At 48.6% G+C, this 13919-nt stretch overlaps 5 protein-coding genes across 5 annotated transcripts; 3 read left to right on the forward strand and 2 right to left on the reverse strand.

The window, feature by feature from the left end:
- Positions 1–34: 34 nt before the first annotated feature.
- Positions 35–412, reverse strand: JN550_004213 (uncharacterized protein; the record flags this gene model as incomplete). The annotated part of the gene is made up of 1 exon (XM_049315704.1): positions 35–412. The coding sequence occupies one exon, from the start codon at positions 410–412 to the stop codon at positions 35–37; it is 378 nt and encodes a 125-aa protein (XP_049173751.1).
- A 4367-nt stretch (positions 413–4779) lies between these two features.
- Positions 4780–5585, reverse strand: JN550_004214 (uncharacterized protein; the record flags this gene model as incomplete). Its single annotated transcript, XM_049315705.1, has 2 exons — positions 4780–5335; positions 5431–5585. The coding sequence occupies 2 exons, from the start codon at positions 5583–5585 to the stop codon at positions 4780–4782; spliced, it is 711 nt and encodes a 236-aa protein (XP_049173752.1).
- Positions 5586–6747: 1162 nt separating this feature from the next.
- JN550_004215 (uncharacterized protein) lies at positions 6748–7578 on the forward strand (the record flags this gene model as incomplete). The annotated part of the gene is made up of 2 exons (XM_049315706.1): positions 6748–6854; positions 6921–7578. 2 exons carry the CDS (start codon positions 6748–6750, stop codon positions 7576–7578), a joined length of 765 nt encoding a protein of 254 aa, XP_049173753.1.
- A 2375-nt stretch (positions 7579–9953) lies between these two features.
- On the forward strand, positions 9954–10967 carry JN550_004216 (uncharacterized protein; the record flags this gene model as incomplete). Its single annotated transcript, XM_049315707.1, has 2 exons — positions 9954–10039; positions 10115–10967. The coding sequence occupies 2 exons, from the start codon at positions 9954–9956 to the stop codon at positions 10965–10967; spliced, it is 939 nt and encodes a 312-aa protein (XP_049173754.1).
- A 690-nt stretch (positions 10968–11657) lies between these two features.
- On the forward strand, positions 11658–13575 carry JN550_004217 (uncharacterized protein; the record flags this gene model as incomplete). The annotated part of the gene is made up of 5 exons (XM_049315708.1): positions 11658–12222; positions 12312–13085; positions 13145–13219; positions 13266–13400; positions 13451–13575. The coding sequence occupies 5 exons, from the start codon at positions 11658–11660 to the stop codon at positions 13573–13575; spliced, it is 1674 nt and encodes a 557-aa protein (XP_049173755.1).
- Between the last annotated feature and the right edge of the window lie 344 nt (positions 13576–13919).

Genomic DNA, 13919 nt, shown 5'->3' on the forward strand with positions numbered 1-13919 from the left:
ACGCCGTAAACGCCTCGATATCGGATCTTGCTTGTTAATACTTCGTCTCTAGATCCTCGACGCGTTTGATAAGTAGCTGATTCTGGGTGTAAAGCGAGGTTTGACCTAGATCGAACGACGACGATGGAGGGTTGTTCGTCGGAGCGTAGTCCCACGACATACTGGAGTTGGCGAGAAAGTCCATATTTGCCGGGTCCGACGTAGCCATAGGGACATCTACACCTGACGCATTAAGACAGAAGGGACTGAGGTTTTGGATATCTCCTTCGAAAGACGACCACTGAAAGTCTTCGAGCGGAGGGAGGGAGTCCCAGTCGATAGGCGCAACGCTAATGCCCTGCGCTTCCGAGCTGGTACACGGTGATTCGGAAGGTGGCAAGGGAATGTCTGCAGGATTGATCGTGTTGGACATGGTGGGAGACGAAGTCTGTGCAGGAGAGGATGTACGATTTCAGAGGGCTTAATGAAGGTTGAAGGTGATGTTGCTATTCATTTCAGGCTTCGGACACGGGCAGCATTTAAATAGAGAAGTCGCTATGAGGGTTTCCTTTTGAGTCCTAAATTTAGCATAACTTTTTCGAGTCCCAGAGTTAGGATACCTTTGAGTCCCAAATTTGGATTAACTTCTCTCGAGTCCCAAATTTGGGATACCAGGTGGAAGGTGTGACCATCCCTTGCTTACAAGTCAGCGGCCGGCAACGAACTCGTCCGGTCTTCACATCGATCATGTAGGGCTGAAAAGGCCCATCATTCGTTACCCGACGGGTTGGTAAAGAGGCACAGGATAACCGCACTCCCCTCCCAACAGCATTGCCCCAACACCAACGCATGCTCGCGAAGACACGCACTGTGAAGTGAGGTCACGATCTCCATACCGCGCACAGTCAAGAATTATTCAGAACACTGTGAACTGGAAATGGGCCAACACGCGCCCGAAAATAAACACGCTGTATAGTAACTAGCAATTCTTGCGTCTCTGAAACAGACGTTGTGGCTCAGTCCGGTGCACATCGAAAGGATCCGGCTGGAAACGGCACACGTTCATTTTGGCCGTTCGTCCATTACTGTACAGCAAGAGATGGGCCATATCGAGATATCGTGTATATGAAGGACGCTTCCGTCCACATGCAGATGGTTGAATTCCGAAGAGCACCACCCACTATAACCAACCGACCGAAAGCCACGCGTAAGGGAGGAGGCAAAACATCGCACCGCAAAAAGCCTTCACGAAGAGCACCACCGTCTAGGAAAAGCGCTCTGAAGGTTATGCGGAAGAGACGAGGCGGAACGTTGCACGGCAAGATCCTCGAATATGCGGACCTCTTCAATTTAGACGTCATCCTTATGGCACATGATAGGAATAGTGGAGAATACGAAGTGTTTAAGCCGAATGAGAATTGGCTTTATATAAAAGATATCGTAAGTCGGCGCGATGAAGTTCGGGTAAAGTAGCTAATCGAAGTAGAAACCCGCGATTGTCCATACTCGTAAGGCGGAGGAGGTCGGTCAAGATCTTGAGTCGGCACTGCAGCGGTTGGAGAAGCTAGTTATGCAAGTAAGAGTACCGAAACCACCGTAGCCCCGCGTGTTGCAATCCTAGAATGTACACAGTTCGATAGAGGGAGGCGGGCGTTAGGAGATGGAACCGTTCTATTCAAGATATGCCAATGCTAAATAATAAAGACTATGTTGTCGTACAGGTCACGCGCAACGTGCATCATGCGAGTTCCCGATCTGGGTGAGGTGAAGAAGGAAAGTTTAACAAGCAACTTTTATTTGTTCTCTACGGTCTCGACTGCCTAGCGAACCCGGCAAGCATAATAAGTGATGGCTCAAGTTAGCGCGGGAAAGATAGGCCTAGGTTCCAGCATCTTCTTCCCCATACGCCGCGGCCTTGTACCTGATGGCGTCCTCCCCGCTTTATTTTCCGGCAGGCGCTTCTGTTCTGCCTGCATCAAGTTTCGAGAAGGAGATGCAGGATGATTGTAGTCGAGCAAGCCTCTATCCTTTGTTGTGACCGAAGTCGCTGAGAGGGCAACTGGCGAATTTCGATAAAAATTATCAGCCGGCATAATATAAGCTCCAGTGCCGACGTTAGCAAGGTAGTTTCCGTGGAATGGGATTTCTTGCGGAAGCCCGTTCGAATTCATACACATGGAGGGCGGGCAGCTCGGTGGATCGCCGACCTAAGGTAAGTTAGGCGCAACCGCTCCGTGATAGACCGGAATCGGTGCTGGCGGAACGCCAATAGATGCATCGCGGCGGCCCCAGACGGGTCCGCCCTGCTCCGATTCGATCTGCACTTTACGCGCCCAGCTCCGACTCTACCGCGAGAACAAGGACCGGTCCACGTCGGCTCGTAAGCCTAACCACCAGGGACGCCGGATCTGCAGGGCTTGAACACACCAGAGAGTGAAATTGGTGTCGAAATTGAGTTGGTGAGGACAGGGTGGTGAAGGTTGAGCCAATGCGTTCGGCTGGATGACAATATCCTTGTCCGCATGAGGGGTCCATTGCTTCGAGAGATCGGGCATCCACTAAAACATGACTCTCGCATCGCAACCGAATAGAATAACGATACGGTCTTTGATCAGTAGAATATCATAGCTTGCGCATGGTCCTTGCGTCGCCATCTTTTCTCCTTCTGGCACATAGGGAACGAAGTTCGTCTGCTCGTCGCGAAAGACATTTAAGGCGTTTGCAAAGTGGGCAGAAGACATCTGGCCGATTTCGTATCTGTTCCTTTTTTTAGGAGCATATCTATTAATAGTAGGTGATGACTTGTGGAAATGGCTGTAGTCGGCTCGCAACGTCGCTATCCAGTGCCGGAAGCCCTGAATGGTTTTATTGTAGAATAAAGGATCACGAGCCACCAGATAACAGAGCAAAATGATTAAGAGGATTGGACAACAAAAAAAGAGACGAAGAACTGGTGACACCACAGCTAGTCAGATACCATGAAGATTGATATAACCGAGCCAAAATCAAGACATTCCCTAGTAACCTTGCAAAAGATGAAGATACTAGGGGGGGTAAAGGGAAAAAATACCCTGATGACTTAAGGGAAATCGTACATGAACTGTGATCCAACTGATAAGATGTTGTGGCTACAAGAAAATATCCTGGTGACCTGAGGAATTACTACGCAAACAAAGAAGATTCCGGAAACGAACCAACAAGCAAGGTATTCGAATTATCCCATGATCCGACAAATCTTCTGTTGTAACAAGTGAACAAAGAAAACGCCGGGGGAAAAACCAACAAATACATCATTAACTGATCCAACAAATTATCTCCATGCATATGACATATTAGCCTTGAGTCACACTTTGCTCAAATGAGCTTACATACAAAGAAACCAGAAGAAACATGTTAATGTTAAACATGGGGATGACCTTAACTCGTTATATTGGGAAATACGTATATGGCTGGAATGAAATCAATATATAAAGGGCAGTGCGCTCAGTATATGCTTCCATGCCCATTAGTATCACATAACTTCTTCTTCACACTGTTCTATACTATAGAACTGTTACTGCCATCTTCTATATCAAGCCAATTTGAATGAAATTATCAGTATGTTTATATCCTTATTTATTTTAGAACTGGTCGGCGTTTCTATATTAACAAACACAGATATGTGCTGGCGATATAAGTACGTATACATTTGTGGCCACGGTTATTACTATGGGCCGAAGTAAATCGAACACGATCCTCGTTGTCGGATTATCCGGTCCGACCGCGTTACCATTGGGCGTTGCAATGCCCCCGGATGCAACACTCCTCTATAATCAGTTTCATACTAACAGTTGGGGTCTTCTGGATTCCAGTGGCGATGAGGCTTGCCAACTCTCGGTCTATTTAATGCGAAAGCATCAAGAACTACAGTTCTTGGTGCAACGGGGGATTATTCATGGAGGCGGCATTCTTCCTTTGCTGATTATCTGCAGTTGGAACTCAGGGTTGCACAGGTATTGAGCTATGTCATTCGTTTTGGAGTTAAGATTGCGTTTTGGTCTTTTGCATTTCGTTACAAGTTGCAATCGAGTATTAGGACGTTTTTGTTGGGGGTAAGATCATTGCTTTGTGGTTTCCCGTTTTGAAGCTCAGTCTTTAGTTTACATATCCGCTCTTTAAATCAAACAACCGGTTCAAATAGACCTCCCTCATTTTAACATCTGATAACGTGGACTTAGAACTTCTTGTTGGCAAGTGCTGTGGTAGTTCAGGCCAGAAGTGTTAACAGGAAAGAGCATCTATATTTTATAGATGGAAAGGCACGTTTACCACACGTAAGCTAGTTTGACCTCATCTTTACATTCTCTTTCGAGAGTGAGTAAGAGCGTGTGATCACTATCTAGCTTCTAGTTAATCAATCCTCGTGATGTTACAAACATGGTATCACTTCCAACTTCCTCTTACCTGCACTTAGTGTGCACTCTCTTTTGCCACACTTCTTAGATATATTGATACTTCACCACATTGTTCGTTCCAGGGAAAAAACAACTCATTGTATTCTTCCTTAATCATGTCATCAACCCTCGAGGGCATTGCGCCTGTGCTGTATAACGTCAAATACCTATCATTAGACTAAGGACAATAGGAGTATTTACCATGGTCTGTCTTTATCCCAAATAATTATACCGGGACGACAAATATCAGCCTGTAAGTCTTAAAGTTAGCAATTGGCCAAAAGAGAGAAAGTTGCACGGTATATAAGTAAACTGTATGAAACATGTCTCGAACTCAAAGAGGTGACGAAAAGGGTAGAGAATAAATCTAAAAGTTGCTTGCCACAATCTGTTTCACCGGAACGTCGGCGCGAATCGACAACAGGATGCTGGCCTCATCTGCCATCAAAAATACCTCTGGGTCGTCCAGAACATGAAACCCAAACGTTTCTAAAACATGTTTGTCCGCTTGTTCGTATAACGGGTCCTGTACATAACACCCGCCATGAGGTAAACATGATTGGAGCGTTAAAAGTAACGCGTGCTGGATCATAGGCCGGTCATCTAATTCGGAGTTCAAAGTCAGAGGTCCGCATCCAAAGGCAACCACCTTATTTAATTTGAGTGGTACTGCGGCTGCAGTAATGACTCGTTGAATCTCTTCGTGATGCTGACTCATCCTCCACTGGCGTACCACATCCTGAAATAATCCATGTAAACCCTTCGTGGAGATAGTAGGCCGATCCTCCCAGTTCAGGTCTTGGTTGTCCTCTAGTTCTGTGGTGCAAGATGTAATCTGCATCGGTAGGAATGCAGTTTGAGGATTGAAAGAACATATGTCGCGTTTGACGGTGAGCTCCTCTATGGAAGAGTAATGAATGATCCTGATAGATTGATCAAAACAAAATTCATATAGACGACAAGTTTACTGACGCATAAACATATGGACAAAGGTATGAAGGTAGAAAATTCAACTTACCATCTAGGCGCCGAGAAAGATGCGCCATCATCTGATAAGCTCGCAGGATCGAGAGAAAGCTCGACGTCCTCGCCATTGATGCCAGTATGTGTAATTTTGCGAGGTACTGACAGTCCCTTCCGGAGAACACCGAGTTCCTCGCCTAACTTTTGCATTGCATCTTTTGTAAAAAGTGGCTTGCCTGCGTTATAAATTGCCTGAATCTCGTGCACCACCGAGTTCCTTTGCGTAACGAAATTCCGAGATAGCGTACTTTCAGTCGTGATTTGGTCAACATGTTCTGACCCGACGCCTTTTGTCGAGGTGGTCGTCATCAGTCACAAGCGACTTGCTGGTTTATTACCGGAGGACTTTTAGGTTTAGGTGGAGGAATATAAAGGTTAGTACTAAAAGTAAATAGTAATATTAAATGATGCTCCAGCTGTAATTTGCGATCAGCAGGCCCGGCCTCGGATTATTAGTCATGCCGACCCAGGTACGTTCATTGGGGGCCAAGCTCAGGCCAAGCTCCGGCCAGGCTCAGGCTTAAAGCGGCACGGCTCAGGTCCCGATGTGGCACCCAGACCCCTATGGACATTCTACTTGCCCGGTAGCTCAGCTTACCGTGCGTGCTGTGGTGGCCCTTATCGCTATCGCTTCCAGGCGCGTGCTCCCCCGTACGGCTCCACTTTGATTCCATTGCGCTGCAGCTGTAGAACTTGACCGCCCAACCGGCAGCCAAGCGGGCCGCCCCTGGGTTTTCGTCTCGCAGTTCACATTTTCCTGTAACTGCACTTGTCTTCACTCCGTCATTCCGTCACCACCACAACACAACGCACCATCCACGGATTGCGCTCCCACGACTGGCACGCGTCATTGCCATGGGACCGCTCCGTACATTCCAAGCAGTCTGAGGCTAGTGATCAGATCTGCCTCTCGACGCTTGCGAGTGAAGCTCGAGCACAGCCGTGTTGGCAAAGAGCAGTCGCTGGCTACAAGGTACGTCGACCAAGCTGTCTCGTTGAGTGCGCGACTCGCGCCTCACAGCCCTTCCCTTCCCCCTAGCAGTAACATGATGATACTCTTTATTGGAGCTGTCTTACCTTTCCCATGGTGACACCATTATAATTACGCAACAAAATCTGAACTTGTCCGCAAACAATCCCAGTCTCCGATTGATCTCTTCGTTTGCCCTTGGCCATACTGACGTTCTACCTGGCCAGCCTCTCTGCCGCCTCCCCTCCCCGTTGAGACGAGCATGCCAAGGTTAGCGTCTGCGCCTACTGTCTTCTAGTCATTCATTCACGGCGTGTTTGATTGCCTGCGTTCGTCGTCACCATGGAGGCCCCCAATGGAACTGTTGCGCCCACGCAAACCGGCGATCGACCGGATCCGGGTGGCTACAAGCTGAAGTTTTGCACTGTGTGCGCCAGCAACCAGAACCGGTAAGTTCTCAACGTGGGCCACGGGCCTACTGTCATCGCCTAACGAAGGAAATTGACAAGAAATAGGTCAATGGAAGCTCACCTACAGCTATCCAAGGCCCATTATCCCGTTATCTCCTTTGGCACTGGATCGTTGGTCCGACTTCCGGGGCCCACCATCCAGCAGCCCAACGTTTACCAATTCAACAAGACGTCGTATGATAGCATGTTTAAAGAGTTGAGCGAAAAGGATGAAGATCTCTACACCCGCAACGGCCTGCTCAACATGCTGAACAGGAACCGAGGCGTAAAATGGGGCCCTGAAAGATGGCAGGACTGGCAAGTCGGCATCCCGCGTCTTGAGCATGCCTCTGACCGGGGAAGCGTTGGTACAGAGGGAGGCGTGGCCGACGTGGTCTTCACCTGTGAGGAGCGCTGCTGGGATGCCGTCATTGATGACTTGCACAATCGGGGTGCTCCTTTGAACAGACCAGTCCATGTGATCAACGTAGACATCAGGGATAACCATGAGGAAGCCTCTATCGGAGGCAGAGGTATCCTGGACCTTGCAGATTCCCTCAACAACGCAGCTAAGGAGGAACGAGACGCCGTCGGCTCAGCCACGTTCGATATGGCCACTGCAGCAAGCCGGGCAACTTTTGATGAGAGGGTTCCCGAGATCTTGGGCGAGTGGCAGGAGAGGTGGCCTAACCTCCCAGCCACTTGGACCTTGGCTTGGTTCTAGTCCGTAGAGGTCAATGAACTATGGGCCACCAAGCAAGTACTGTGAAAGTGGCCAGCGAGAAACCTTCAGGATGAATAATGTTTCTTAACTCAGATGCTGTGCTCAAAAAGAACAAGGTCTGCTTTAATACACATCGGAGCCAGGCACGATACAAGAATGATGATTCTCCTCCCTGCAGCAGACCAGGGCCGGTCAGCTGCCTGTCGATGTTGGTGTATGACTCCGAGCTATCTTTCTGTTTCTGACATAAGTCGCATCCTTTGATGTCCTCACTAGCAACTCTAGTGGTTCATAACGGTGAATAAGACATCCCAATATTTCGGGGTGTTCTCCCATACGTCGTAGGCGTACCTAAACGCCCCTGAGTACTAACCCATCTTGTGTGCCTAGACGCGACCTCCCTGGGGGCTACGTTATTCCCCCTTATGGTCAACACATTTCTACATCTGCCGAGGCAGAGAAGAGAAATCACGTGGGTATGGAAGATAAGCCATTCACGCCTGGCTTATAGGCATGGACTGTGTGTCAGTGTAGCTGTTGCCAAAGACTGCGAATGTTGAAGGTCCCAAAGCCAGTGTAGAGGCAGTCAGCATTCCTACCAGCACGGAGAAAATAACACATGGATTGTGACGAGACATCACGACTACACAGTATAATCGAAATATTTCATTCCACATGTCCAAGATGTTGGGTACTACCCTACAAGATCGTGCCTTGGGTCTAGGCTGTTCGTCGTGCAACTGCGATAATTATTCACTATAAGCCTCTCGGTGATATCGACTGAATGTGATGGTGATGGGCACACGGATCAAACGTTCTCAGAGTGCTATGCCTGAGACTGGTGAGCTTATAATGTGCCAAAGCAAGATGCTGCTAAGTTGAAAGCGAGGCTAAGGAGTAGTCATGTCCGGAACGTTTGTATGGACACACACATGCTTCGAATCGGCCAACAATGCTTGGTATTCAAGCTACGTGACTGCTTTCCTGCGTGTCGTATAATATAGCAGAACAAATGTTGTCACACGGTGCGGTGTAAGATGTCAGTGATGGTAAACTTCAAAGCCGAAGTGACTTTATGACGCCCAGATTCTCCTCACCATGTCCAAGCTAAGGAAATTGGAAAACCGGTAGGTTTGTTATATAATAGTGTACGCTCATAGCATGCCCAAATATTCATACTGAAACATCACCTCACAAGGCTTGTCTTTGCGGCTTGCCAAAGCTCGCTGTAGCCACACTCGGCATATTGCTTCGTACTGCCTCTAGATTTAATGTTGAACTGTGATGCATTGGCAGAGACTCGATCCGTACCATGCGTGAACAATAGAGACCGTCTCTGGTGGTAAACGGTCAAACTCGGGAGCTGATTTGTCAACGAAGATCGAACAGCCAGCATGGCAATCCTACATGAAGAAAAAAAAGAAAAGAAAAGGAGAAAAAAAAAAAAGGTCGCTGCTGCCGGTGAAGGCCTCCGCTATCACAAAAGTGTGAAGTGTGATACTTGCAATTAGTCCCTCTGTCTAGCCATGGATCTTGAAAATAAAAGGACGAATTCTACTTGCTGCTCACATGTATCATATCCCGGAGGGAAAGTGATACAACCTGAGTGTACTCTATAGTGAAAAAAAAAAAATAAACTAAAAAAAAAAAAAAAAAAAAACCATAGAATCTGCCTGCCAGTTGGATGGGACCATATCATCAAAGCTATGGAGCACCAGCTCTCTCACTTTCACGCGGCACTCTTGACGGCCTCTTTTCTTTGTGGCCTCCTTTACTTGGCAAGGACTCTTCAATTCAGGAACAAAATTGCAAACTTCTAGAAATCACCTTGCGTTGTGCTCCGTGGAGTTGCACGCAAGACTAGTGCTTGAACTGATCTTTGCTGGACCCAGCACATACCTTGTCTTTTCGTTGGTCGTTCGTACGGCGCAGGGTTCTCGGCGCAGAATGGGCGGTCAGGAGGCTCCTTTGTGTCCATGCTACTACCGATTCTTCTTAAATGTTCCCAGCAGTGAACAATGGCACCTAGCTATGCGTGGTGCAACAGCTATCGCTGGATAATTGCATAAACCTCGATGCACGAGCTGGATGAGACGGTCTTTCCTACGTCACACAGGTTTCCCCCTTGCAGTGTGTGCCGCAGCAGCAGCCAACAACAGTGTATCGTCGTTTTCCTCGCGCACCAACGTGAACAATCGTGTCATCCAATCTGTAATAGCTCCAGAAACTGGGACTGGAGACGTGATTCCCACCGCGCTCTCCTTTGTTCTCCAACTCTGAGATCTATGTGACGTTTGCGACAACCAGATCACCGGCGACTTCTTCTTCGAGAACAATACAGTCTGATAATATACTTTGTGACAGGACTGTTCACGATGAGAGCTCAGCCCGCAATAATCCAGCGGCATGTGGCGGTTCAGCACCTCCCTGACGTCGGGACTGATGTCTATGTCAACGAACAGTATGCAATCTAGCTTATAGAAACCGACGACCCTGGTGTTCAAGTGGTGTTGTTAACGGGTGACATCTACAACAGGCCCTTGACCGCCCAACCAAGCGGGCGAGCCGTCTTCGGAGGCCTACTCATCGCGCAAGCCATTTCGGCAGCCAGTGCAACCGTGGCGCCGGACCTCCACGTCTACTCCTCGCACTCCACTTTCCTTCGCCCGGTAACCGCCACGGCGAGGGAGAGGGTCGTCTACCAGGTGGACCGCACGGCTGACGGACAATCCTATGCAACTCGTTTAGTCCGGGCAGCCCAGGGAGACAGCGGGAGGGGCGTTTATATTGCAACCATTTCCTTCCAAAGCAGCAAGGTCCCGGTCGCTAATGCCCTGGACTACGGCCCTCCCATGCCCGACCTAGAGGGCCTTGGACCCCTAGAAATCCCAGAGGACCTCAACCGCATAATGTTAGCCGCGGCATCCAGCCCTGGTTCGCCATTGCAGCCAGTCAGTTCTGAGGTCGAAGCGTCCGACCGTCGTCCATTTGGGTTTGTGTTGGCAAACAAGCCTGGAGATTGCCGCGTCCGCAGTTTCGTCCGCTCACAGCAGCCCTTGAATGTCAAGTCCGTGTCGGTGCACCAGGCTGCTTTGGCTTACATGTCGGACGAGATACTCTTAGGAATGGCCATATATGCAAATCCCGACATAGTTGGAGACGCAACACAGAACGTCACGATGGGTGCCACTCTCAACCACATGATTCACTTTCATGATTCTACCGCCCGGGTGGACGACTGGCTAGTTATCGAGCGAACAACTTCCTGGGGCGGTAATGGCAGGGTACTTCTGCATGAGAACACGTGGGATCTGAAGACTGGCCGCCTTGTCATGACGTGCATACAAGAAGCCCTAATCCGGCTCAAGGACGAAGACTCTAAGCTGTAACTCATCCCCATCTTTTAAACTCGTATCGAGCGATTTATAGGGGTGAGAGCGGGAAGAATCGCTGTTGGTTTGTTGAGAGGGCTCAGAGATCTGGTCTACCTCGTTGCAAAGGTCTCGGCATCGACAGCTGGACTTGGATGGACTGGGTAACTTGCCACAAGCTCTGAGATGTTCGAGCCTCCCTGATTGGTCGGATGTTGGTTTTTGATATACCGCATCACACTTACCAAAGCGTGTACCGTAGTTAGAGGCTTGCATCGGGAAATATGTCCAATCCCTCAGTAGGAGATATATTGACCACAGACCCCATCTGTCGTGCACTTTGCACGTTATTTCCAATCTATGTACGCATTTCTGACTATGGATAATTGTCAATGTGCTAGCCGCTACTGCTACGCAGGACGAAGCAGCCTCTTTCTCCCCGTTCTCATGGTTGTGAGTGTACGGAGGCCAGGTAATAGATCCGTACCTTAAGTGCTTAAGTATGTTTCAAAAGAGCGTGTTGGGTGCTGTTATGTTGCTTTGCGGAACGTGCATATAACAACAATTCTGATCCTTGTACCAGACAACGTACCCCACTCACTCAGGTTGACCGAGACTTCCCTCACACCCCTCTGTTGACTGTTTGAAAGCAGCCTTCCTGCTGTCTTTGAGATTGTCTGGTTTGAAGTCTGACATTCAACTGCAGTCATGGCATCGTGGCAAGAATCCGCATCCAGGAAGCGGGAGTCGGTGCTTGCAAAGATCCCGGAACAATGGCGTTTATCGGAGTCGTTCTGTGCAGTTCCAATAACTCCAAATTCGCTGAGCCGCAATGTGACGACAGATGCGTTTCTGCAGACTCTTCCAAGCGCGGCGCGGCTCAGCCAGAGGGAGCTTGAAATTACGTCCGAGACCCGCATTAGCGAAATCTTGAAGAATTATGAGTCTCAGCACTGGACCGCTGAGGAAGTAATAACAGCTTTTTGCCACCGAGCCGCCATCAGCCATCAAATGACGGAGTCTCTATCAGAAATAAGGTTCGTTGAAGCGGTTAACGAGGCCAAGGCGCACGACAACTATCTTCGGGCCAATAATAAACTGATCGGGCCACTCCATGGTATCCCCGTCAGCCTTAAAGATCAGTTCCGGGTTGAAGGTCTCGAAACTGCGATGGCCTACATCGGCTGGCTGGGAAATGTAGAAACAAATCAAACGGAGAGTTTACTCACGAAACAAATCAAATCTCTGGGTGGAATTATCGTTGCAAAGGCGAGTATGAAGCTTACTAAACCACCTATTAATTGTGCTTGAGCTAATCTTGACTACGAAAGACTCGCGTGCCCCAAACTCTAATGGTGGCAGAGACAGTATCGAACCTACAGCCTCCAGGACTGAACCCATATAACAGGCTTCTATCCCCGGGCGGAAGTTCTGGTGGAGAAGGTTCGTTACTCGCATTTCGTGGCTCAGTTCTCGGGGTTGGTACGGATATGGGCGGATCAATTCGAATACCATCTGCCTTCAATCATCTATTCGGGCTGAAGCCAAGCCATGGCCGTATCTCGTACAAAGACCTTGCCAATTCGCTGGCTGGTAAGCCGGTGGTCCCGAGCGTAGCTGGGCCAATGTCGACAACCCTACAAAACCTGATTCATTTCACCAAAGCCATCATCGAAAGTGAAGGGTGCGGAGTGGACCCAGCTCTTATTAACATGCCATGGCGGCAATCGAAATTCGACCAAGTTCGAATTGATGCAGCTGCGGGTGGGCTTTGTTTCGCAACCTTTCCACACGATGGAGTAGTAAAACCGCATCCTACGATTTCCCGGGGGGTAGATTCCGCCATCGATGCAATACGACAAGCTGGACATAAGGTTATTGGATGGGACCCTCCTAGCCATTTAGAAGGCTCTCGAATCTACGCTGGTATCGTTTTCGCAGATGTCCATGACGTTCATGACGCGATCAGGCTGAGTGGTGAGCCTCTTATGACTGCCCTCGAGCCACTATTTGGGAAGGATGAACCACGCAAATCTATGGACATGAAAGATTACTACGCTCTGGTCCTAAGATTCAGAAAATACCAGGAGCAGTATGCTGAGTACTGGGAGTCTACTAAAACGCTCACAGGCACTGGTGAGTCCCCCAGCACCAGCTCTGGAGGATTCGCCTGCTTCATTCTAACCAGCGACTAGGACGCCCCGTGGATGGCATCATCACCCCAGTAGCAGCGCATGCTGCCGTGCGACACAACTCGTTTTTCTCCTATAGTAAGTGCCCAGGAGTCCAATGGCTTACGCATAGTTAACATGCTAGATTATACGATTGTGTATAATATCCTTGACTACGCTGCTGTGACGGTACCGGTCACTTTTGCCGACAAGAATATTGACATTGCTAGACCTTATCCTGAACCTCTCAATGATACCGACGAGAAGAACTGGAATGCTTGTAGGTAGACTATACACTATTTCGACAAATTAACTAATAGTCGAGTACAGATGATCCTGAAATGTATCATGGTGCCCCTATTGGAATTCAGATAGTGGGTCGCAGGTTGGAAGAGGAAAAGGTATTGGCACTAGCTGAGGTGCTCTCAGGTGTACTCCGTGTCACGTCTTCGTAATGTTTGGCTTGGGGTATGTTCAGGGTAGAGCGATCGCCATCAGAAAGTTAGACCTTGCTCAAGCATGAAACTCTTACTATTCTTCAGTTCTATTCTTTCTATCACATTACATGCGAAACAAAGGTATATTGTAGCAACAATGTTTGCTTCCGGTTAAGACTAGGCTTATTAACGCCGAGTAATCTGACCTTCAAGGCCATGATTACTACAAACCCTCGTTCCTTCGTTTGCTTTGTCATGCATAGCCTTCAGCGCCAGTCATTACTCGTAGCTCGATACAGCAAGTGGTAAAAGAATTCTTTTAAAAATATAAAAAGAAGTTTGAAAAAAAAAAAAAAAAAAAA

Source organism: Neoarthrinium moseri, assembly GCF_022829205.1.
Source record: "Neoarthrinium moseri strain CBS 164.80 chromosome Unknown scaffold11_Wmoseri_CBS_16480, whole genome shotgun sequence".
Lineage (NCBI taxonomy): Eukaryota > Fungi > Ascomycota > Sordariomycetes > Amphisphaeriales > Apiosporaceae > Neoarthrinium > Neoarthrinium moseri.